This window comes from Myxine glutinosa, chromosome 1 (assembly GCF_964187855.1).
Source record: "Myxine glutinosa chromosome 1, kmMyxGlut1.1, whole genome shotgun sequence".
Lineage (NCBI taxonomy): Eukaryota > Metazoa > Chordata > Myxini > Myxiniformes > Myxinidae > Myxine > Myxine glutinosa.
In genome coordinates, this window is record NC_136261.1 from 331913191 (window position 1) to 331939975 (window position 26785).

Here is a 26785-nt window from a genome sequence, read left to right on the forward strand (position 1 = left end):
GCTCATGGTGTATTGGGCTGGCAGGATGGCCAGGAGTAGGGCTGTCAACCGAGCCGAGACCGGGACGAAATCCCGGCGGTTTCGGCTTTCGAGACGGTCCCGAGATAAATTGACTGACGCAATTTCTCGGTAAAAAAATCCCGGTTAAAATTCCAACTTCTTGCAGATATTTTCCATAATAGAGGCATTTATTGAGCCTTGCTTTGATTACTCTGCTTCTGCACAAGCCTCATTTTTCGCAAGTGCAGCTGAACTGACACAAACGATGATAAAGTAAACTCACTGTTCCAGGATTTTCCCCTTGTCAACAAACAATGCACTGCAAACGAATCCGAATCCGGATCTTCACCAACATCTAATCATGTCGTCCTTGTCACACACGCTGCATCTCCACAAAATTTCGTCCGAATCCGTCCACAACTTTTTGAGATATTGTGTTCACAAACAAACGGACAAACAGACAGGAGTGAAAACATAACCTCCATCTACCTTTGGTGGCGGAGGTAACGAAATCAGGATGAAGGTCCCAATGAAAATCCGCCTCATCACGACTTTATTTAAACCGTTGAATCCTTCCGCTGTATCACTCCGCCTCGCCCCGCCTTACGCTGCGGTCACGTGTCCGTCCTTGGAGACGAGTTACGGAATGTGGTTGCTATGGTCTTTTGCACATTAATATCGAGGGACTCGCTCGAGGCCCCGTGAATGGAGGGACGATGTTTATTTAGATTAAAAACACGTTTATAACGGATTATTCTACACACAATGTATTAATACAAGTACAATACATTATGTAGTTTTATGAAATGAGTTTTTGATGAACGTTTATGTTTAATTGCAACGCTATAACTATAAATTGTAAGAATCCCTCGGGGTTTGGTGTGACGGTTTGAATGTGAAAGTATTTTGGTTATCTTATCTCCACTTTAGGCCTGATAAGTTGATTACGTTTATTTTAGTCAGAGTCAAAATAAGGAGGAGAGGGGGGGGGGGGGGGGGTGATCACTACACCGCCTGCTTTATAATTTACTAGCAGAAGTACCCGGCGGGGGAGGGGAGGGGAACGGGGGGGGGGGGGGGGGGGGGGAGCGAGCCCCTTGGCGATCACAACTCACAAAATGATAATGAAACTCCAACCGGGACTCGAATATGCCTGGGCAGAAACATTTTCTCCCTCTGACATTCCGAGCAAGAAATTACACGACAATATAAACTGTAATGAGATAACCCGGTCCCGTCGGTGGCCGATCATCTGCATGTAGGCGGTGTATTTTATTTCATCCCAGTAAATGGAAGCTAATTCGGAATTAAAGTACTCAACATCAGAAATGAATTTTTTTCATTGTTGTTTATATATTGTAATGAAATTCCATTATTTTTGAAGCCTTATTATTTACTTATTAATGTTTTTTTGTTTTTTTTACTTTGCCGGGAACCGAGCCGATCCGAGATCCCGTTATGAAAATTGAAAATTGATCGAGACGGTTCCGAGACGGGATTTTGAATCTAGCTAACAGCACTAGCCAGGAGGTATGCAAACTTGCCTCAAAGCTTCTAGCTTGGGTTCAGAACTCGGCCGAGCAATAAACTGTCATCCCAGTATTTCACAGGCAAGGCGATTCATCAATGTGTGTGCTGTCCCGCAGAGAGATGCTAAACTTGAACGTCCCGTCTACACGGTAACGATCAACGTTAATTGCTAGGTGGACATTAAATATCCCATCGTCTTTGCGAAGGGTAGGTGAGCTATTGCTGGTCCCCTGGCCAAATTACAAATTCCTGCCTCAACGACTAGTGGGAAGGCAATGGCAAACTACCCAGTATAATCCTCAATAGGAAACTGCATTGGCAGCACCAACACTCAACAGAGTATAATACATCAGAATCAGAGTGATGCATGACAGGCATGCTGTAATGAAGACTTAAACAAAATTATTTGGGGCTTCATTTTGGATCGATTTATTAAGTGAAGGAAATGGATAGAGATGTTTAATTTTGCACCATCTCTCTGGCTCTGACCTAACCCTCTCTGACCACTTAGCCCATCACTATGACCATCAACATCCCCACCCCAGCACCAAGGCATTATCGCACTATCAACTTCCGTAAGCTAAACGCTCTTTCACCTACCTCATTCTCATCCACCCTCTCTGAAAAAATGTCCACTTCTCCCTTCGTTGACCTTCACACCCCTTCTGATCTCACCGACTACTACAACCACACTCTCTCCTCCTGCCTTGACCAGCTTGCACCTATAAAAACCAAAACAGTTTCTTTCACTCATTCTGCTCCCTGGTTTACCCCTGAACTCCGCCTGATGAAAACTCGTGCTCGCCAACTTGAAAGACTCCGCAATAAAACAGGTCTCACAATTCACTCCCAAGCCTACAAGGACCACCTACAACACTACAAAGATGCCCTCTCCCACGCCCGCTCCGCCTACTACTCTCAAATTATCCACTCTGGCTCTGGAAACCCAAAAGCACTCTTCTCTACAATAAACAAACTCCTCAGCCCCCTGGACACCACCACCCAGTCATTCACAGTAGACAACTGCATCTCCTTCCTTTCATTCTTCCAAAGCAAAATTGACAACATCTACAGCAGCTTAACCACCACCGCACCTGCTCCCCCTCAAACCACCTGCCCCCCCCTTATCCTGCCAACCCCTGTCTCAGTTCTCCCCAGTCTCCCCTACTGACCTCTCTGAACTCCTCATAGGAATGAAAACTGCCACCTGCACTCTTGACCCCATCCCCTCCAGCTTTGTCAAGGCCTCCCTTCCTGCTCTCTCTCCACTTATCACTGCAACAATAGACTCCTCCCTGTCTACAGGCATCGTCCCACCATCCCTCAAAATTGCTGCTGTTACCCCCATTCTGAAAAAACCTGGACTCAACCCTGACACCCTAAACAACTTCAGACCCATCTCCAACCTACCCTTTCTGTCAAAAGTTTTGGAACGCGCTGTAGCCACTCAACTTAAACATCACCTCTCTGCCAATAACCTGTATGACACATTCCAATCCAGATTCCGCTCCAACCACAGTACTGAAACTGCTCTCCTCAAAATCACAAACGACCTTCTCCTCTCCTCTGACGCTGGCAACCTCAACATTCTCATCCTACTTGACCTCATCGCCGCCTTTGACACCATCAATCACACCATCCTCCTCACCCGACTTGAAACCACCTTTAACATTACCGGCACTGCCCTCTCTTGGATCAAATCATACCTCTCCGACAGACGCCAGTTCATCTCCATCAATAACTGCAAATCCCCCACTGCTCCCCTCCCCCAAGGTTCAGTTCTTGGCCCCCTCCTCTTCATCCTGTACCTGTCCACCCTTGGTCACTTAATCCGCCGTCATGGTCTACAATTCCACTGCTTCGCCGATGACATCCAGCTTTTCATCTCCACCAAGTCCATCTCCACCCACTCTATCCTGACAAACTGCATCACTGAAATAAAATCCTGGCTTCAAATCAACTTCTTCAAACTTAACTATGATAAATCTGAAATAATAATCATTGGCCCAAAAACGCTCACCAAATCCACCCATAACTTTGCCCTCAAGATCGACGGTTTCCCAGTATCCACCTCCCCTCACATCCGGAATCTTGGCATCATCTTTAACCAAACCCTCTCCTTCGACAAATACACTAAACAGATCACAAAGACAGCCTTCTTTCACCTGAAAAACATCGCCTGTCTCCGTCCATCCCTCTCCTCCACGGCTGCAGAAACCCTCATCCACGCCTTCATCACCTCCCGTCTGGACTACTGCAACAGCCTCCTCTTTGGTTCACCCTCAATAATCATCAATAAACTCCAATACATTCAGAACTCCGCTGCCCGTCTACTCACCCATTCCCGGACCCGTGACCACATCACCCCCGTCCTTTACAAGCTCCACTGGCTCCCCATCCCCCAGAGAATCCAGTACAAAATCCTCCTCGACCTACAAAGCCCTCCATAACCTGGCCCCATCCTACCTGACTGACCTCCTCTCCAGACACACTCCAGACACACTCCCACCCGCAACCTCTGCTCTGCTGGTACCAACCTCCTGACCCCCCCCCCCCCCCCATGCGGACCAAATTCAAATCCTGGGGGGACAGGGCCTTCTCCATCGCTGCTCCCACCCTCTGGAACTCACTACCTCACACCATCAGAGACTCCTACTCACTCACCACATTCAAAACATCACTCAAGACCCACCTGTTCAACACTGCATTCAACATTTAACCCACAGCATTTAACCCCTGACTATCTCTTCTCCTTCTCCTTCCTCTTGCTTTGATTATTTACCTGTTGATTTTTGTCTTTTTGCACTTGTTTTTTGTACTCTGTCAAAGCGTCTTTGGGCTTCTTGAAAAGCGCTATATAAAATAAATGTATTATTATTATTATTATTATTATTATTATTATTATTAACAAGGTAACCTAGTATGTCACCCTGACAAATTTTTTTTTTTTTTTTTTACATCAATACCAAAAATCTAGTCTTTGAACTTTTATTGTTAATTGATATATGTGGAAAAATTACATGCCAAGACCAGGAATCAAACCCAGGCCCTCCAGGTCTGGTGAACCATACCAGTGCTCTGCCATCTGAGCTATCTGGGCAACCCTGACCAAGCATGCAATTTTCCCACACATATAATTGCCACTCTCTTGATCACGAGAGGGTATATAATTGCCTGATCACGAGAGGGTCTTCCTCCAATAGGTGAACAAATCCATGTCTGATATTACAAACACCACTGGGGGCGTAGAAACACAATTATATAAATGAACAGGATTATAATAGCATCGTTGGTGCTCCTATGGTTGGCAGCGAGTGTCCTGGAAGCAGTGACAGAAAGAGAGTGGCAATTCTATGTGTGGGAAAGTAGCATGCTCAGTCAGGGTCGCCCATATAGCTCAGATGGCAGAGCACTGGTATTGCTCACCAGAGAACCTGGGTTCGATTCCTGGTTTGGGCGTGTAATTTTCTCACATATGCCAATTTATTATTTGTAATCCTTTTGGCGTCAGGAAGGGCATCCGGCCATAAAAACATTGCCTCAAACAGGGAACCATGATTGTCATGGGGCCCGCAAGGCTAACCCCCGCTCTAGCGGGGAAAAATGGCCTTAAAAAACGATCATTCATTCATATTCATTCAATCCTGTTAATTTATATAGCTTCAATTGTGTGAAATTGAACATCGGGGCTGGTGGGATAGGTTACAGCTATGTTAATTTGCCATTCAGCTGCCTAGCCTGGGTTTGAATAATGGCCTAGCTATGAGCTGACCCGTGGTTCGCATAAGTGATGCATCAATGTGCACGTCAACCATTGCATGGACAATAAACGGTAGGACCCATCTGCCAGCATTGGTTCGTGGATGTTAAAGATTCTATAGTGTATTGTGAAGAGGTGGTGAGTTAAGGCTGGCATCCTGAACACATTACAACTTCCTGCCCACTCACACTTGGCAAGCCTGGCAACTATGTCTATAACCCCAAAGGTGATATTAGGGGTGCCCGTGTCATACAGTGAACTGAAAACAAGTTCATGACAATCAATGGTCTAATTTTTTTTTTTTGTATACAAGATCGAGGCTTGTGAAAGAGCTAACATTAATCACACAAAAAGTCAAACCGACACATAAAACACAACATAAGGGGAGCGGTAGACAAGATGGGGAGAGAGGGGGAAGGACACAAACACAACATTTGAGAGCAGGGACATCGAGAGAACTGTGGGAGGGAGAGGGCTTGGGGGGAGGTGGGAGAGGTATAAAACATATGGACACTGCAAGGAGTTCCAGGAAAGAAGTTGGAATTTCAAAAATGTTTATCTGGGGTGAATTAGCAGGGGTAGAAAAGATCAAGGTTTTGGATGGGGGAAGATAAGAGATGGTGGTGACCAGCTGTTTTAAAGACCTGGAGGGAAAAGTGGGATTGAAGGGAGTGGGGGAGTTTGTTCCAGAGGCGGGAGAAAAGAGTAATGAAAGAGTGAAGGTGAGCAGAGAGGCTAGATTTTGGCAGTTTAACCATAAGAGGGTTGCAGGCAGATCTTGTGCGACCTGTAGGAATATTTTGGGGACAGAGCACAGAGAGAGCTGGGGGAACAAGGCCAGAGAGGAGTCGGTAGAAGACAGAAAGACCACCAACCTGCCTGCGGTGAGAGAGTGAAAGGCCCTCGGAGTTAGCTTCATCGCGGGAGAGTCCAATGATTCTGAAAGCTTTGGTTTCAACAGCGTGAAGCCGAGCTAGGTGTGAGGCAGGAGCACCGGCCCAGAGGGGGGAACAGTATTCCATTGAGCTGCGGATGAAAGCCTTGTATTTGGTGAGGAGCTCAGGTGTGCCAAGGAAGGACTTCGCATGACAGAGGATGCCCAGTCGGCGACTGGCTTTGGAGGCCAGCTTGGAAATGTGGTTTTCCCAAGAACGATCATGGCAGATAGTGAGACCCAAAAGCTTGAGAGACAGAACTTCTTGGAGAGGATTATTCAGAAAGTAGATGGGAGGGTTTTCCAGTCGGTCTTTTCGGAGAGACATAGTAAGAGTGTGAGATTTGTCAGGATTGAAAGACATGTTCTACTTGTTTGACCAGTCTGTGATTTTGACCAGTCTGTGTCATTTAATCCCAATTTGATGAATGGTTGGCAGGAATGCATCAATAAGTTATAATTCAACGATTCTGTGAGATTGAGGTCCAAGAAATGTATTGAAAGTTCATAACATGCACTGCAAAAAAAACTACAACCTACAGTACAGCCCATTTAAGATGAACAGACTTGTGCCATATATTATTAGTATTACCTAATATTCGACATAACGAGTCTCTTATTATTTTATTCGATGGCAAGGCATATCAAGCATAGCTGTAACTGTATACGAGAAGGCAGGAAACGAGAATTATGGAGTGTATATGTGGCTACATTACAAGCACGTAACAATACATAGAGTAGAACAAAACACGAGGGAGAATTGCTTTGCAACACATGTCCCCTACGGTTGTGATATTTTACAAGTCCAAAAATTTGGTTATTCGGCTCGGTCCTGTCAAAAGCGTTTGTCATACCAGATGACATCACAGCATTGCGGTCGGGAGTGCTTCAACCCAAACTGTCACATAATTATTGTTATTTGGCCCTCATCCTATCAATTGCCATTCCATACCTTCACCCATCCTTGATGGCTATTTTGGCTTGTTAATAAATATTTGCTTCGGTGAGGCTGTGGCAGAAGCGATACAGTACTTAAAACCAGTATGAACCATTTGGGAGAACCTCATGTTCCAAGCACAAAAAAAGAAAAAATGATATTCATAGGTGCAAAATTACGGAGTTGGAAGTAAAATTATCCGAAAACTTCTAGATATTGACCTTTAAAAAAAAAAAAAAAAAAAAAAAATGCATTGTGTCCTGTGGAATATGCAAACAGTCAGGAAACCCAAAACAAAAGTGTGACCAGGACAGCAGCAGGCCCTATGTTCATATATAAATTGAAGAAAGCTGAAATACATCCCAATGTGAAGGCTGTTTAGCAGCTTTCCTTGGACAACCAATGTGATAGATTAGAAACTGGGAGCAAGGAATCAAATTAAGTGCTGTGTTGTACTGTATCGACTTGATCATTAATTTGATGAAGTGTCTTGTCTTAATTAAGTTTTAGCCCCTTACCGAGAGTGGCTTTATGCCTTGTTTGGGGCGATTTCTATAAATAAATAAAAACCAAAAAACAACACCCTACTATATAATATACAATTGGTGAATCACACTCCTTTCAATATGTAAACGTTTTTTGCAAAAGACATAACCACTGGAGAAAAATAAAGGTGATGTCCAACAAACAATTTTAATGTCAAACAAGGATAGCTTGGGAACTGGGAAAGATGATTGCTGCTACTTTAAACGTATTAGTAAGGCTGATGGAACAAAAAAAGTACTGTATACAAATTTGCACTCACATTTCCGATGGCCAAGAGAGCTTTGTCAAAGAAAAGCATCATTCCGAACAAAAGGAAGAATACGCCAAATCCTGTGAGTCCCATCCCAATTTCTGAAAAACACGCAGCACAAACACGTTTCATGAAATAATAATTTCATACGAGATTAAGGCTCATGGAAGAGTGAGATGAGGGAGGATAAAAGGGCAATGAACTGACAGTGGGGACAAATTTAGACAAGCAAGGGAATGAATGAATGAATGAGAGATATATATATATATATATATATATATATATATATATATATATATATATATATATATATATATATAGTTGTGGATATGAGGATTGTGTTTTTTTTATTGTGTTTTTTAAAATTATTATTGCTTTATTCTGGACCCTCCTTACTCCAGTTATGTATAAAGGTCAAAGGGCGTCCCATAATTAGGTCATAAACAATCACGTCAGCCAATCATAGATTTCCCCCTTTGTTGATAGTTATATCTTTATTATGTGTATTAGGGTAAGGCCGTGTCTTCCATTAAGATGACACTCCATCGCACCAAGTGAAACAAGATAGATCCCCTTTCATTCCCATTCCCAAAATCTCCATTTACAGCTACATCCCCTCCAAGTCTCCATTGCCAACCGCACTGGGCAGTTTGCCAGGTTTGTTACAGCGGTGGGTTGCTGATTTCGCCCCAAAGCCGCCATTAAGCATGTGCTCAGCTCGGGGAAGAAGGGCGTGCCCGCCCATCGTCATCAAGGGCGGAGCCAGAGGGCCGTGCCGACCAATCAGGGCCGAGGCGAGCTGACCGATGGGCGTGTCCTGAAGGCCGGCGGCTTGATCACCTGAGGCGCTATAAAAGCGCGCGCGCAAGAAGCAAGGACGTGGTTGAGTTGAGTGGTTGGACCAAGCGAGAGATGGTGTTGAGTTGTGGAGGTGGAGGTGTTGAGTTGTGGAGGTGGAGTTGTTGAGTTGAGTGGTTGGACCAGATGAGCTTTTACAGAAGTGGTTGGACCAGATGAGCTTTTACAGAAGTGGTTGGACCAGATGAGCTTTTACAGAAGAAGATGAGCTTTGACAAGACGAGAGAGATGAGTCCTGAAAAGAGCACGCGACGTCCACACAGCCGCAGCAACAGCAGCAACAACAGCAGCTTGGGGCCTGGACGGAAGTTTTGAGCAGGGCCGCGAAGGAACGGCGGCTGCTAAACGCGCCGATCGTGCTGCAGTATCCGTTGGACCTTCCTCTCCCTCCAGCCATCCACCTCCTGCCTTTCCATCCTTTTGTGTACGTGAGTTTGTTCTGTGTGTCTTGTCCCTGGGTTAATTAAGACTGTAGGTAAGCTAGCGTTGCACTGTGTCTGTGAATTCTTCTGTAAATTATTTTCTTATCTTTCCTTCTTCCTTGGTTACTTTGAGCGTGTAAATAGTAAGAATAAATTTAGTAGTATTTCCAACCTTTTTGTTTTCTTCTTCTTCTTCTTCACATCCGTGTCGCTTTTGTCTTTTCCATATTGAATATCTGTGGCGCGATCCGGCCAACGTTTGGTAATCGGGTTAGTCGGGGCAACTGTTCGGCCGCGGTGCCATCCGCTCGGCGAACACAACATCTTATCCGTGGTCCGTAACAATATATATATATATATATATATATATATATATATATATATATATATATATATATATATATATATATATATATATTAGGGTGGTGCTCAAAATAATTTTTTTTAAATATTTACTGGGACATGGCTTTATGTTGTTCCTTTTGTTTCAAAATGAAAAGACACCAAATATGAAAGCAATCTGATTTTATTTAGGGGTGCCACATCAGCCTTCAAACTAAAGGTGTCCACAAAACTTTTCTATATATGGATCGAAAGCAAAACCAGAAGTTTGTTTTATGAAAATCCACTCTCCACTCACTTTCTTTGTATTCTAGCAAACACAAGTTACAATAGCTGCACAAATAGCACTATATTGCTATGAAAACTCAAATTCAATGATAACAATCCAAATGTTCAGTTCATAAAATGAAGAGACACCATATCACATAATATAAACAAACCCAAATATAATGAGAAATGTAACTCCTATTTCTGGGCCTGTTTCACCACTGTTGCCTTCTTGGCATCGGGGTACATCTTCCTGTGAGCAGCAACAACTTGGAGCAGAGCTTGCTTTTGCTCTTCATCCTTTGTAAGGAGCTTATTGTAGTCTTGTATCAATGCGACACCCCTTTCTGCCCTGTCGTTCACCACGACTAAGCCACTGGCGGCTTTCTTTGCTTCCTGAAAGCTGGTTTCTTGCTCCCATGAACCAGGATCCTTATCCATCCAATCAGTTGGGGTCCCTAGGATGCTGAAGAAATGCTTGGTGTGTTTTGTTATGAGGCCAGCGATTGACAGGGCGGTTCCTCGTTTGATAGCTGGTCTCTTTGGAGAGGGGTTTTCACCGTCATTTTTCAATGCTTCAATCATATTGATCTTGCTTTCTTTGTCAATTCTGGTGTCAAAGAATGCAAATGCCACTAGTACTGGGCTCATGTACCACGTGTGGCGGCCAAGTGCCTTCAAGGCTGCCTGAGCCATCTTCTGATTGATTTGTTCAAACTTTTCCAACTTCTTGAAGAGGTTAATGTCATTCAGGGGAGCCTCAATAGCTTGTGGAGCCCGAAACCAAGCCTGTACATACACAAGGCAGACAAAAATGTTGAAGGCTCGGAGTTCTCTCGCCTCTCGAAGTGTCAAGTGGAACTCTGACCGAAACATGAACACCTGTAGTGAATATAGTGCTTTTGCCATCCATCTGGCTCTGTGCATTGCTCCTGGAGCCATGATCCGGATTCCACGAGGTGGGATTCCTCCCATGTAGATGACAGTCAGTTCTAGGAGTTCACGATAATCATCTCGTGGCTGCTGATCTTTCAAACACACAAGAGCAAATTCCAGAGCTTCATCCATCATGTCATTGTTCTGTGCAAACTCAGCTGCCGTATCAGGATCTGTGAATCCATTTTTTGGTTGGTGATGGGCAATGGACGGCCACTCCGCCTGAAACCGCTTAAAAAGCTGGATGTCAGGGCCTGATGAAGGACCGAAAAGAGTGGTGAAAACATCTCCCAGAATGATTTCGTGCGCATGATGGCGGCAAGCCAAATGAATTAGTTCAGTCTGTAGCTTCTTTTCAATGAGGACAGCAGCCCCTCCACGAACACCTGAATTGCTGGCCGTTGTGTCAAAAGACAAAGCCTTCACCTTGCCCACAAGGTTCCAGCTCTTCAGTGTGTCCACTACAGCGGTTGCCATAGCTTCTCCTCCCCCGTCAGGTAACTTGGGAACATTCAACAGCTGCTCCATTCCATGGTACTGGTTGGACACAAGGATTGGAAGACGATCCACCTTCACATGCACAAAATCTCCAGTGACATCGGGAAGAAGCTTTCCATCCCAATGGACCACTAAAGGACCCTGCACATTATGATGAAATGCTTCTTTTATTTCGTCCATGGTTTTGGATCGATGCATCATGCGATTCCGCCGCACTGTCCATCGGTTCAGTGCCAGCTCTGCAGGATCCCATCCTACTGCTCTACAAATGGATGCCAAGTTGTGGACAGCCATTCGGTCACTTGTTTTCGTACGATCCTAAGAAGCTGCGACTTCAGGAGTGACAATGTTGAAAGGCCTTCTTTTCTTGGGACGAGATATCCCACCATCAGATGATGAAGAACCAGCCTGTGCCGTGGTCTCAGAGTCAGAGTCTGAGTCTGTGACTTCCATAGCAGTAGCACCCTTCATGACCATTTCCTGTCTCTTATTTTCCTTCTCTGCCTTAGTCTTCTCCTTTTCTTCCCTTTCTTTCTTTCGCTTCGTTTTTGCTTCCAACACAGTGTCTACAGATCCCATTGAAGCCTTCCTCTCTGAGAATTGATCGTGAAGAAACTTCCTGCCCTCGGGGTTGGTGATTATGGCCTCCGAATCTGCATGCCTAAGATCAAACGTCTTCTCCAAGGAGGCCTTGAAGGATGCTTCCTTTTTCTCTTGGGTCGCACCACCCCGCTTTGCACCTTTTTGGAGGCTCCTCCATTCTTCATATAGCCTCTCCAAACGATGGATGCAGTGCTGCTTCGTCGTTGTAGGTAGGTGAGCTTTTTCCCAGAACTTCACAACCTCTTCAATGGTGAGGGTTGCACTCTCCCGGGCAGTGCGATTCTCCTTCTTCAGGTGATGGAAAAACAGGACAAGAGATTGATGCACAGTCGGGAGCTTGGCACCTTTGATGGCATCTCCAGAAGTGGACCCAATGAGATACACATTATCCTGAGCCCGAGTTTTCAATGAAACACTGGTACTAGCACATGCCATATCTGCAAAATACGCAAGAATGTGGGTAAAATCCTGTTAATTCTTACTCCACAGGGTCACTCTCTACAAAAGAGCCACATTGACAAAAGAGTCAATAAGTTAGGCCTACATATTACACACTAAAAAAGCGTACCCCTGACCCCAGGAACCTGTACAAAACATGCATGAAAATTGCCCAGATAGTGATCATAGGAAGTCTCAAAACTGTATGTATAATATATTGTATATAACTATATATATAATGTATACAACAACACAACATGCATTTTAAAGGCCATTTTCCCTGCTAGAGCGGGGGTTAGCCTTGCGGTCCCCATGACAATCTTCTCCATTTTGCCCTATTTTCTGCATCTCTCCTTGTTAACCCCCTTGCCCGCATTTCTTCTTCCACCATATTTAGCCAAGTCTTTCTCGGTCTTCCCCGTCTTCTACTTCCTTCTACATTCATTTCCATCACTCTTCTCAACCAGTCACTTTCATCCTTCCTCAACACATGACCAAACCATCTCAACCTGTTCCTCTTCACAGCATCAATCACAGGCTCTATTCCCATCATCTTTCGCAATTCATCATTTGTCTTCCTCTCTCTCAACGATACTCCGCACATCCGTCGAACCATTCGCATTTCCACCCTTTCCAACCTTCGTTGCTGCTCTACGTTCATTTCCGATATTCACCTTCAGACCTTTTGTCTCCATACATTCCTTCCACTTGTTCATCTTTTCCTTCAGTCCATCCATACTTTCCGCAATCAACACCAGATCATCTGCATACAACAACTCCCACGGTAAACCCTCCTTTACGGTCTGAGCCAGCACCTCCATCACAGCTACAAATAGTAGTGGACTTAGTACCGACCCCTGATGCACTCCCACCTTCACCTCAAACTCACCACTGTTCCCGTCCTTTGTCCTTACAGCTGTGCGCGCTCTTTTGTACATTGCCATCACAACTCTGATCAACCATTCCTCCACTCCTAACTTCCTCAATGCCCATGTCAATACTTTGCGTGGAACCCGATCGAATGCTTTCTCCAGATCAACAAACCCAAGAAACAACTTCTTCCTCTTCTCCATGTACTTCTCCTGCAACTGCCTCACAATGAAAAGTGCATCTGTCGTTCCTCTTCCTGGCATAAATCCAAACTGCATTTCGTCGATCTTCACTTTCTTCCTTATCCTCCTCTCCAACACCCTTTCCAATACCTTCATTCCATGCTCCAATAACTTTATCGCTCGGTACGAGCCACACTCCAGAGGGTCACCTTTCCCCTTGTATAGAGGGACGAGGGTACTCAGTTCCCAATCCACTGGAATGCGGCCTTCTTTCACCACCAGATTACAGATCTCTGTCATTCTCTTCACACCCCAACTTCCTGCTGCCTTCAACATATCTCCCACAACTCCCGTCGGCCCTCCCGCTTTTCTACCCTTCATTGCTTTTATCGCTTCCTCAACTTCCTTCTCAGTTATCTTCTCTGCCGGTCCTAAAACTGGGTTACTCTCTATGTTGCCATCCCATTCATTCTCTGTATTCAACAGCATTTCCATATATCTTTTCCATCTTCCTTTAATTCCATCTGGGTCGACAACGATTTGTCCCACTTCATCCTTCAAGCAGCTCACCCCCATCACATCACACCTCTCTTTCGCTATCTGCTTTGCAATCCTGAATACTGCTTTCTGACCCTCTTCCGAATCCAAGCGTTCTCCGAACATTTTCCTACATGCCTCCTGCGCCTTTGCTACCTCTTTCTTTGCAGCCTTCCTGGCTGCCTTATAACTTTCATGCTCTGCTGTTTCTGCTCCCGTACCCTTCGCCTTCTGCCACTCCTTGAACTTCTTCCTCTTCTCGTCAATCCTCTTTCCAACTTCATCATCCCACCACCATGTTTCCGAGTGCCTCGGTGGTCCTTTTGTCCATCCACATACCTCACCAACGGCTCCCAACAGACTAGCTTTCATTGACATCCAACCACTTTCAAGCTCAACCACATCATCCTCGACCCTACTCAGCCTCTCTTTTAATGCCTCCCTTACTGTCACCTCTTTCAACCTCCACACCTTCATTCTCGGTTGGTACTTCACCCGCCGAGCTCTCCTCGCACCTTTCACCCTGACGTCGCAGACAACCAAGTGGTGCTGTGAAACAGCCTCCTCCCCCGGGATCACCTTTGTGTCTCGGAGGTGCCCCCTATCTCGCCTACGCACCATCAGGTAGTCAACGGTTGTCGTCGACCCACCTGACATGTATGTAACAAGCTTATTATCCTCTTTCTGGAACTGAGTATTACAAATCAACAAATCAGCTCCATCAGCAAACTCCAAAATCCTTTCACCTTCTCCATTTCTCACACCATATCCGTAACCCCCATGAACTCCGTCAAAACCATCCATACTCCTTCCCACATGTCCATTTAGGTCTCCTCCTACCACAACAACTTCCTCATCGTTCACGTTTTCCATCAGCTTCTCTATCGCACACCAGAACTTGTCCTTCTCTTCATCGCTCCGACCAACCTGCGGAGCATATCCCGAGATGACGTTCACCAAGAGCTTTCCAATCATCATTTTCACCATCATCAACCTATCACTCACTCTAGTCACACTCACCACACTGTCTACAAACTCCTCAGAAAACAGGACACCAACACCATTCACGCCCTCCAGGCACCCTTGCCACACAAACTTGTATTTCTGTCCCTGCCTACCCTTCACCATTCTCACACCACTTCCCTTCCATCTCGTCTCTTGCACACAACATATGTCCACTCTTCTTCTGACCAATACTTCCACCACTTCTCCTGATCTCCCTGTCATTGTCCCTACATTCCATGTCCCAAACCTCAGAAACCGATCTCCACTTCGGGCTGTACCCTGCCCACATGTAGTTGTAATTGTCATGGTTCTCTTTTTGAGGCAATGTTTTTTATGGCCGGATGCCCTTCCTGACGCCAACCCTCTTAGTCGCCTCCTACGACACGCAGGGATACGGCGTACCTATTCTTATCCAGGGTACACACTGGGAAACGTTTAAAACATGGAAATCCTGGGGGGGGGGGGGGGGGGGGGGGGGGGAGATCACCGCTGCGGTTTAAACATATTTAAATAAATATTTAAACAAAACCATGAAAACAATCCGGGAAAAGTCTAAGTGAGAACGTGGATTTGAGAAAGCAAGAGCAGAGGTGAAAGAACAAACGAGAATATAGGGGGCGGGGCACAAGTCGAGACGAGGAGGCCGCACGAGACACCAGGCCGCACGAGGCGCGGACAAAGAAACGACTGATTACACACAAATTTGCAACAACTACAAAACCAAAACCAAATAGAAACACACAATAACACATACACAACAAAATACGCAGCGGAAATTTGACAAAGAAACAAACGGGAAAACACTCAAACTTTGATGCCGTGGAGAGATCAAAGCAAGCCCCGTCACTCGAGGGACCGGAAGTTTCCTTCTTGGATATAATGATATACCGGATATAATGTATACCGGATATAATGTATAATGTGTATTTATGTATATTTATTATTTAATGTATATTTTATGTATAAATTTAATGTATATTTAATTATAATGTATATATATTGTATAACTATATATTTATTTATTATATTTAAATTTTAATATATTATATTTATTTTTAATATATTATTTAATGTATTATATTTGTCTATATTTGTATAATTGTCTATCGTATAATTGTATATATAATGTATAATATAATATATATTATTATTTAATGTATATTTACTATATATTTATTTTTAATATTATATTTAATGTATATATATAATTATGTATTTATTTTGTGTATATACAGCCCAAAAAATGGGAATTCCTATTTTTGCATGGGGGAAAATTCATCACTGATGTGGCACCCCTAAATATTATTGGATTCCATTCAAATTTGGTGTGGTTTCCTTTGACACCAAAAGGAACAAAAATAGACCATGTCCCGAAAAAATCTGCATTTTGATTTTTTGAAGCCCACCCTAATGTGTATATATATATATATATATATATATATATATATATATATATATATATATATATATACATATATATATATATACATATATATATATATATATATATATATAGAGAACATTTGACATTTTGTTCCTCTTTATTACCAGGAAATCAGTGTACATGATAAAAAGTCATTTGACACATTTCATATGAATAAGCAAAGGGGTTACATCAGAGCAAGGGCTGAAATTTACAAATTAACTTGGAGGACACAATCAACCAAACCGCAAAGGGATTCCTTCACGCACCATCGCTGTGAGAAAAGTGTACAACCAATGGATTCAAACTCCAGATGTAAACGATACGTAACTAGACCTTTAAAAATTATTGAAACACCATTATCAGCTAAAATTAGTGCACGAATAGTTTGCATTTTGTGCTTCCTTGATAAATAAATAGCAAGTTTTGCCTCTGTAAACAGATAGTTGGCTAAAATACTGTTATGTCGGTGGGGTAGAGTGATATATAATCAGGTCGATCTGCATAGGTAGGTGCTCCGAAGATCGTGGGTCGAAAGAACCACTTCGATGTACATAAGTCAGGGACCTATGTAGACCATGTGTTCGGAGTAAGCTTGTATATTTGTTCCTGTTACGAGGAACGGGGCGTGTTAACCAGTGTAGGGATTATGTTAATTCCCCTGTCCGTGAGACCTTGCGATCTATCCTTTGGCTCATTTGGCACTGCACCATAGACACGAGTGAGGCCCATTAGTACACCAATTAAATCCACCCCCCCCCCCCCCACCCCCCGTACAAGAAAACCCATCGGAAGCCAGTGCAGAGCACTGCCGATGGAACCGCGGCCAGCTACATCATCAGCTTGTATGGCAACATCGAAACAGGCAGTCCGAGAGCCACGCCCAGAAGGACCCCATTGGGCGGGAGTGACCAAAAGGAAGAAGCGACGCGCTGATTGACCACGGACCGATGGCATGAGGGAGAAGCAACGCGGCCATTGGTGGAGAGCTAAGCCTGTGATGTTGGCCGGCAGGAATTGGTGGAGAGGCAGATGACATCACGAGGGATCGATAAAATGTGGAGAGAGACCGACATTTACTGTCTTGCGCTGGACCTTCTTGCTCTTGTGCCTGCTTGACGTTCTGGATCTCGGTGCTAACGGTTGTGTGCCGGCATTGTCTCCTCGTTCCCCTGTTCGTTTTGGACATGAGGAGGAAGAGCGCATACGAAGAGCTGGGTTCTCCATGCAAGCGACAAGCGTACAAGGGCGGCTTGCCGCTGGAGCTTGACGAGCCAGGGGACAGTGAGACGCCTGGTGAGGCCTGGCAGCACACAAATGAGGTGGACTGAGGCCTACTTCCCGCCAAGGCAGGGACCGCGTCCGGATTCCCGAGCAGGAACGGGGGGCCTGAGGCGGGTCTTGATGAGGTGCCAGGACAGACGATTGAGCCAAGTACACACGTACACCCATTCCTTTGCATTTATTTTCACTTCATCCATTTTTTGGATGAAGTTTTTGAATTTGAATTTCATCGTTTTCAAATTTCAAATTCAAACATGAAGATGAATTTCATTTCACTTCATCTTCACTTCATCCATCACATCACTTCATCCACCTTCATCTTCATCCATTTCACTTCATCCATTTTCACATTTTCACTTCATTTATTTTCACATACAATTTCACATTTTCACTTTCACTTCATCCACGTGTTCCAAGTCTGGTGAGGGAGCACTCCATTTAGGATATTTATTTACCGTCGCGTTTCTTGTTACCGGCATTCCGTTAAATAAACCTGTTTATTTTTGTACATTCTAAATCCGTTTTTCGTTTGAGTTGTTTTTGCAGGTTTGAAGACTGCTCGGCGGATCGCTCAGGTAAAAGCTTATTCTTCTTCTTCTCTTCCCTCCCCCGCGCATATACAGTCACGTGAAAAAGTAAGTACACCCCATGTAAAGTTTTGACTTTTTCAACATATTTCAACATACAGCTATTTGATCTTCATTTCAACAATATTGATAGATAAAGGTGATATAATATAACAAATATCATGAAACATTTACATTTTGTAGTCCATTGTATAATTTAAATAAACATAAATGCAAATTTCGCATGTGGAAAAAGTAAGTACACTCCATGAAATGTTTTTAAAAATCTTTTTAACATATGTGGACATATAAATATTTGATCTTCATTTTAAGTTTTAAGCAGTACCTATAGATAAAGGTGATCTAATTGAACAAAAAACAATGATAAATTGACTTTGCAATAACTTATTCAACAAAAAATTGTTGCACAGCATGCACAATTGCATGCACAGCTCGTTTCAAATCCCCCCACAACATCTTGATGGGATTTAGATCCGGGCTTTGACTTGGCCATTCCAGAACCCTCCATTTCTTTCTTTTCAGCCATTCTTTGGTGGATTTTCTGGTATGTTTAGGGTCATTGTCATGTTGCAAGGTCCACCTTCGGTTGAGCTTCAACTTTCCGACAGATGGCCTCACATTATCCTCAAGCACCCTCTGGTACAATGAAGAATTCATAGTGGATTCTATGATGGTGAGCTGCCCAGGCCCTGATGCAGCAAAGCTGCCCCAAACCATAATATTTCCACCACCATGCTTTACAGTTGGTATCAGGTTCTTGTGGTCAAATGCTGTCTTTGGTTTTCGCCAAACATGTCTTCTGGTACTGTGGCCAAATAGCTCTACCTTTGACTCATCTGTCCAGAGCACATTGTTCCAGAAGTGCTGGTCTTTGCCTGGGTGTTCATTGGCAAACTTTAGTCTTGCCCTGATGTTCTTTCTGGACAGCAAAGGTTTCCTCCTGGCACACCTCCCATGTAGATCAAATTTGTGCAGCCTCTTTCTAATGGTAGACTCATGCACTTTGACATCAACAGTGGCAAGAGCTACCTGTAGGTCCTGTGATGACATTCTGGGGTTCTTCGAGACTTCTTTCAGCATCTTGCGGTCTGCTCTCGGGCTGAACTTGCTGGGGCGGCCTGGCCTGAACATGTTGGCAGTTGTTTGGAATCTTCTCCACTTGTAGATAATCTTCCGAACAGTCGAATGTTTGATTTCAAATTGTTTGGAGATCTTTTTAAATCCCTTCCCAGACTCGTAGGCATCTATAACCTTCTTTCTGAAGGCCTCATGGAGCACTTTTGATCTAAGCATGGTGACGCGCCACACACTTCAACAACAAAGAGCAAACCAAACGAAATGTCTGAGGTTTAAATAAGACAGGTTCCTCCAAGATCCTCTCTAACGATGTTCTAATCATTTGCACCTGAGCTGGTGCACCCGATTCGAATTTTAGGTATTTGAAGTAGTGATAAATGTAGGGGTGTACTTACTTTTTCCACATGCGAAATTTGCATTCATGTTTATTTAAATTATACAATGGACTACAAAATGTAAATGTTTCATGATATTTGTTATATTATATCACCTTTATCTGTCAATATTGTTGAAATGAAGATCAAATAGCTGTATGTTGAAAAAGTCAAAACTTTACATGGGGTGTACTTACTTTTTCACGTGACTGTATATAGTAAAGTCCGCTATTTGAACTGAACGCCTTTGGAGTTAAAGCTGGCTTTGACTATTCGTGATTTTTCCGGTCTTCGCTGAGGGGAATCACACCACAATACATTCCTCTTTACACCGGTAAGAAATGTTAAAACCCAATATAAAAAACACAATGTGTAAAAACCAAAACTAGCCCTTCAATCACACGTAATAAAACTGTAAAAAGAGGGGCCAACCTCATACATTCCAACCTCATTCAATAAAAGCATGAAAAACAGTTTCAGGGACATCACAGAAGGGACACATTTCCGAGTTGTCAGGGCATATGCGGTGAGATTAAACGTTTGAAGATAAAATATAATGTGCCAGTCGCCATTGCAGGTCCCCAGTGCGTTTGGCAATGGGTGCCCTGTACATGGTGAGCCATTTGATTGTTACGGAAGCGCTCATTTGGAGCAGCGGTCTCCAATGTGTTTGTGGTTCTGCCAGTTTACTGAAAACAAGAATTCTAACACAAGGAATATACAGAAGATTTATTCATCGTATTAAAAGGAACAAGACATTGGAAAGAAATAAAAAGTTTTGGAAAGGGGCATTGGGACAAAGGAGAGTTAGCTTCCACCAGAGGGTCCCATTTTGGCCGGTTTGTTAAAAAAAGCGTAAAATCAGAGAGAAGGTTCTCCCAATGACTGATAGATCGAACACCAGTAGCCACAGCAACGTCAGCTGCTGACTTCCATTTATGGAGAAAAGGGCCTTGAAAGTTTTTGACCTTGGTGCAATCAATATTGTCACGTGACTACCCTGTGTGAACACCTCAGGGTAGCACGGATGACCAAACAAGCTTTAACATTCGAAGGCGTTCAATCAAAAATACAGCAGAGTTAATACGCATGGGGGAACAAGAGGGAGGGGGGAAAAACCGGAGCCTTACTGAACGGCTTCCACCTCGTCTTCACACCTGGATAAATAATCTCCACCATCACAGGTTTAAAATGTGCAAGAATAAATGCCGGCTTTATTAAAAAAAAATGCCGGTAATACAAAATAATGCAGGGTAAATAAAATCCTAAATGGGACGTCCCCGCACACAGATCCAGTTCACAGATAAAGGGAAAGATAACTGAAAATAAACGTGTTTGGTTGTTCAATTGCACCGAGCTCGACTCGACCTGTGCGTCTCATCAGGACTAGTCCAGGCCCCCGAACACGCAGTCTGGACGCGGCTCCGTTCTTGGCGGGAAAGTGCGCTCATTCGTTGGCACGAGTAGGCCTCAGTCCGACCTCGTTTCACGAGGCCGTGCACGTTGGTGCAAAGTAGGCCTTCCGCGCGAAGCGAACAGCAGGCGTGCAGCCCGCTCTTCCACACCATGCTCATCCACCCGTCCGCAAGGCAAACCACAGTTCCAGGGCCGCGGCTCTGCCTCCTCACGACCACTAGCAGGATTTCCAAACACGGCTGTTCAGGATCGCTTCCTTGAGCCCGAGAGCAAAATGCCACCGTTCGTACGAGGTTCAGGGTGAGAATGCGCAAGAGCGACCAATATCAGTCAGAGCGTACTGAACTCCCCACGCGCAAGAGAACAAAATGTCGGGAACAGTCTTTTGTTGCTCGGGTTCTGACGTCATCTCAACACGTCTCCGTCCCGACCCTATCAGCGAGTTCCATCTTACCCGTCCTTCCTGTCAATCAAACCCCGAACCAATCACTGCCCCTCTGGGCACGGCTCTAGCCTGCCCGTCCTGTGCGACACCACGTCGGGATCATCAGCACTTGTGCTTCCTGCATGGTTTCCGATGGTTATATTAATTAGGGGTAGTTTAATAGGCGATTACGGCAAGTGTCTCGTGCGTTGTCATAATGAACAAAGGTATAGATTGCAGAGACCATGACACACAGGAGATTTATGAACATAATCCCTAAACGAATTAACATGACCCCACCCCACGTGATGGGGACGAAGATACACGTTATGTATTAGTAAGGATACAGAAGATACAGCTAAACAAGTACTTATTACATGGTGGTTCTTCTTCTTCATCGCGACATCCGGAGCATGCTAATTTATGCAAATCAACTGGTTCTAAATTATCACTCCTCCCTACAAACACAACAATATCAATGAATTTTTGCATAAAAGATCAGTCACTACAGACCCTTTTAAAAAGACTGGCTCATTTAAAAACATTGAGAGGGAATAATCACAGGTATCATGCTGAAACTGAATAGCCTACCATGCTTCCAGCATACTCCTGTAGTACAGGGGGACCAAAGTTAAATCAACGCTCTTGATGTCGATGAGAAAGAGCTGCTGGTCAAAACCAAGTTTCCCGGCTTTCCTGAGTAGGCAGTGAGCAAAAGCTTTCCACGGGACATATGTGTACAAAAGCCGGCATAGTGAAAGGAGGCGAAAAGCAATCACTTTACTGGTGACATCGACCAACCCCTGTCCACCTTCGGTGACGGGCAGGCTTAGCACGCCCGACCAGAGCCAGTGTCCCCCCCCCCCCCCCCAACCCCAAAGAAGTCAATAAAAACACTTGACAGTGTTTTAAGAATAAAAGCTGGGGCCTGTAGTGCCTTAAACTTGTGCCACAGCATTGATGCCACAAGATTGTTTATTATCAGGGTGCGACCCTGATAAGAGAACCGATTCAGTAAACCCTTCCATTTTAGAAGCCGCTGCTCAGTTTTAGTTATGAGTGTTTTCCAGTTCTTTGAAACGAAATCTGGAGTGCCAAGAGACCCCAATATAATGTATCCCGTCTCTTGCCCACACAAGCTGGCCGGGCAGTGTTGGAGGAGGGGGGCATCACTTTGCGGGCCCAAGTAGAGAGCATTGCTCTTGAGCCAGTTGATTTTTGCAGAGCTTGCTGAGCTAAACTCCTGGACACAATGAACCAAGGAATAAACATACTCATCAGAGCGAACAATTGAGCACAGGTCATCTGCATAGGCGATGGTCTTGACCGGGTTTACTGCTGGAATGGGGGCGAAACCAAGAAGACGCACACGCAATCGAATAAGCAAAGGCTCAACTGAAAGGGAGTACAACAGACCAGACAAGGGGTGCCCTTGACAAATTCCTCCACAAACAAAGGCTGGCAGAAAATATTATTAACTTTTAACAAACTAAAAGTATTATTATACAGTAATTTAATGTAGGAGATAAAATATGCCCTGAGACCAAAGCCACGTAAAACAGAAAAGAGATAAACATTATCAATTGCATCAAAAGCTTTTTCCTAGTCTGGGAAAGCCAAACCAACATTCCTTTGTTCAATGGTACAAGTATCGACAATGTCGTGAACGATAAAAATACTATCATGTATCGTCCTTTTGGGGATGCAGTAGGATTGGTCGGGATGTACAATCTCCTCAATCACCAGCTTGAGACGGTTTGCAAGCGCTTTGGAAAAGATTTTATAGTCCGTACAAAGTAATGAGATTAGACGCTACTTTTTCAAGTTCTGAAGGTCTCCTTTCATGGGAATGAGGGCAGGTACAGCCCTGCGACAACTGAAGGGTAGCGAGGCAAATCACAAGCTGCCGTTTAAAAGACCAAGTAATTCAGACCCCAAAAGGTTCCAAAAGGCCCGGTAGAATTCCATTGGGATTCCATCTAAGCCCGACGCCTTGCCAGTGGGCAAAGCTTGTAACGCGGAAAAGGTTCTTCCAAAGTAACTTCCACATCCAACTGTAGGCGTGCCGTTTCGGACAAGGTGGGCAAAGAGGCAACCAGAGAGTCAATCATTCCGTGATCAATGTTCTTGGCACGGTACAAGTCAGACAAGTATTCCTTGGCGGAAGCTCTGATACATTTTTGATCGTATGTCATTCTCCCTTCTTTTGTCCGAAGCGAAGTTAGTTGCTGGCTTCATTTGGTTCCGGTTTCTAATCCAAAGAAGAACTTGGAAGAGGTATCTAGAAGACACAAATTTTCCATTCGGAGCCGGACCAAAGCTCCTCTAGCTCGCTTTACACACAGTTCAGCAAGGAGGGCGTTTTTCTTAGCTAACAAAAGGTTAGTCCGTTTAGCATTAGATGCTGAGAGGTTGGACTGTAAAGTTAGAATCTCCTTGGTAAATAGGGATTGAAGAGCAACATCGTTCTTGGTATGAAAGGACCCATACTGCTGGCAATAAACATTTGTTTCTGGACTTTTGCGTTGTCCCACCACTGTCCGAGGAGAGGGAAGGAAGCTTTCCGCAGGAGTAAAGTATCCCAGAAGATTTTAAAAGCATCAATAAAACATTTGTCTTCCAGAAGACCAACATTGAATTGCCAGCAATTCACCCTTAGCTTTTTGTACACATTTCTTTAACCGGTGGGGTTGGGATGGGCTAAAGTTGGAATCATCTGGGCGTTAGATAATAATCTTAGCAGTTTGTATGAATTGTGGCAATTCTGGAAAGAAGGTTTGAATGCCAACATTTATTTTATGAAATGTATCTTTCAGAAAGAGTTTGATATCAGCAGGGGAGACTTGGGAAGTATCTTCCATTACGCTCCCACACTCACTAATAGAGTTATCTATGTCGGATGGCACCGACGTTGTGTCATCATTTAACTCATCGTCAGCCTCATCACATCCCTCCATTTTGCCAGGCAGGGTTTTGCCCATGAAGGGAGGGGATGGGGTCAGAGGAGTAGCTTCAGGGGCGGAGGCAATGGTTGACTGCTGTGTACGGCCATGCTGTTAATTCCAGGGTCAGCGATTGGAGACAGGGGTCATCCAAAGTGATGTCCTCCAAGACTGAAAATCGGTTTTGAGTGTGGCAGAAATTTTAGGGCTAGGAGGAGAGGGATTGAAATGAGGATTTGGAGGGACAGTTTGAGAGTTTCCAGCTAAGGGTTTCTTAGTTGGTTGGTCATTTTCATCTAATATTTTTAGGTGCCTTTTCGTTTTTGATCGAACCATTTTGAATGCATCTGGATCTTGAGAAAGGGGTGGGGGTAGGGCAGTGCTCGTGAGGGACGAGTTTTCATTAGCCGTTTCAGCTATAACGGGAAAGTTATGATCTGTCATCGTAGGAGGAATGATATCAGATTCTAATGAGGGTGAGCTGTGGTTTTCTACTATTGGTGGGGGAGTAAGGTCTATTGTCAAGAGGGGAGGGTTACAATCAGTTGCAGGAGCAGAAGGAACATTATTCGTTTCCAAGGAGGTGGAGGAGGGTATGGCAGAAGGTTGTGGACAGTGGGGGGAGAGGGATGGTTCGCAAGAGGAGGGCGGGGGTGGTCGGTGAGGAGGGGTGTTGTTATCATTTTCAGGGGGTGGAGGATGTTCTAATTCAGGAACATTCTCTTTCTTCCAGGGACAGTCGTGCTTGACATGCCCAAGCAATCCACAACCAAGGCATTTTAAAACATTGGTAGAGGCGTAGATTGTATATTCAAATTGTTTGTGTTTGAGTTTAATCACAAGGTTCAAATCCTTTCGGGAGTCTTTCAGGAGAATAAAGGTTTGACATCGAAAGGACAAGACGTGCTTTAACTCATTATTGCGTGATCCAAACGGGATCTTAGAAATGCGTGAAACTAACAAACCATAACGAGAAAGTTCTTTAATTAAGAACTCATCAGGGGCCAACGGAGGACAATTTGAAATGATTACTTTGATCGTGGGGCTGTCGAGTGGTGATGCCATAATAAATAAATCAGGCTGAACTGTTAATCCCTGTTCTACAATTCGAGGAACATCGGTTTCATCCGAAACAAAAATAACAATTCGCTTATTAATTTGTGATGCAGCGATTACCTTGTCGATCCCGACGCCGACGACGAGGATGGCCAGCTGCAAGTACAATGTCTTCCGCATTGACTCCACTTCAAGGAGGAACGCAGAAAAATCCATTTTTCCGCGCTGAGGTTTCAAAGGCTGTAAAACGAAAGAGCGCGGCACTAGCAGCGGGGGCCATACTTTTGGCAGCGTTAGATTTTTTTCTTTCATGAATCGGAAGGTTTTTATGTTTTATTAACAAAGGAGAAATGATTTATAAGGTTACGGCTAATATTGCCCAAAAATAAGAAATAAGGTAAGGTTATTATTTAACGAACGTTAAATAATAGGAGCAACACAGCACCGGATACAAACACAGTGAGAGGAAAGTGCTGAGAGCAAATACCCCTCACCTTCGTCTATATCCAGAGCCGACAGGACATCATCACACAAAGCCCCATCTCTCTCTCTCTCGAAACAGGGGAAGAGGGGGGTGGGGGGGGGGGGGGGGAGGGAGGAGAGGGATGGGGAAATGGGTGGGAGGGAGGAGAAGCACAAACTACAACAAAACCGAGTGGGAAAGGGTACACGGCAGAGCTGCTCACCCCAGTAAACGAACACAGCCGCCATTTTGCCACACCCGAAAACGAACGTTCACAAGGGGGTGCCAGAGAGAGAGAGAGAGAGAGAGAGAGAGAGAGAGAGAGAGAGAGAGAGAGAGAGAGAGAGAGAGAGAGGAGGGAGAAGAGGAAGAAGAAAAACACAGCAATCTGTGAGAATAGGATTGGATTTTTGTTTTGTATACATAGTTGAGATCAGTGGAGGAGCTCGCACACTGGACAGGGTGCAAGTCCAGAGAGGAGGCGGTAGAAGACATAGACCACCGACCTGTCTGTGATGGCGAATTGATAGGCCAATCGACTCAGTCTCAGCCTGGGAGGTTCCAATAATCTTCAAAGACTTGGTTTCCATGGCGTCAAGCTGAGCAAGGTGTGAGACCAGGGAGCCAGTCCAGAGCGGTCGAGTACTACTCCATCAAGCTATCGATGCAAGCCTTGTAGGTGGACTGGAGTTCAGGTGTGCCAAGGAAAAACTTCATACGTCAGAGGATGCCCAGTTGGTGGCTGGCTTTGGAAAGCAACTTTGAAATGTGGTTTACCCAAGAAAGATCATGGCTGATAGTGAGACCCAGGAGTTTGAGTGACT

At 44.4% G+C, this 26785-nt stretch overlaps 1 protein-coding gene across 5 annotated transcripts in view; it reads right to left on the reverse strand.

Moving 5' to 3' along the window:
• The window catches only part of GOLT1B (golgi transport 1B), a 76994-nt gene that overhangs the window by 28272 nt on the left and 21937 nt on the right, over window positions 1–26785 (reverse strand). For 2 of the 5 annotated variants that reach the window (XR_013621784.1, XM_068097336.2), the window contains exon 2: window positions 7967–8058. Coding sequence is in view for 4 of the 5 variants with exons in the window: in XM_068097336.2 (XP_067953437.1) it covers window positions 7967–8058 (92 nt within the window). In the remaining variant the exon portion in view is untranslated. Of the gene's footprint in view, window positions 1–7966; window positions 8059–22774; window positions 22839–25618; window positions 25739–26785 lie in introns of all 5 variants that reach the window. The other 3 variants (XM_078769767.1, XM_078769768.1, XM_068097342.2) reach the window with 3 other exon arrangements.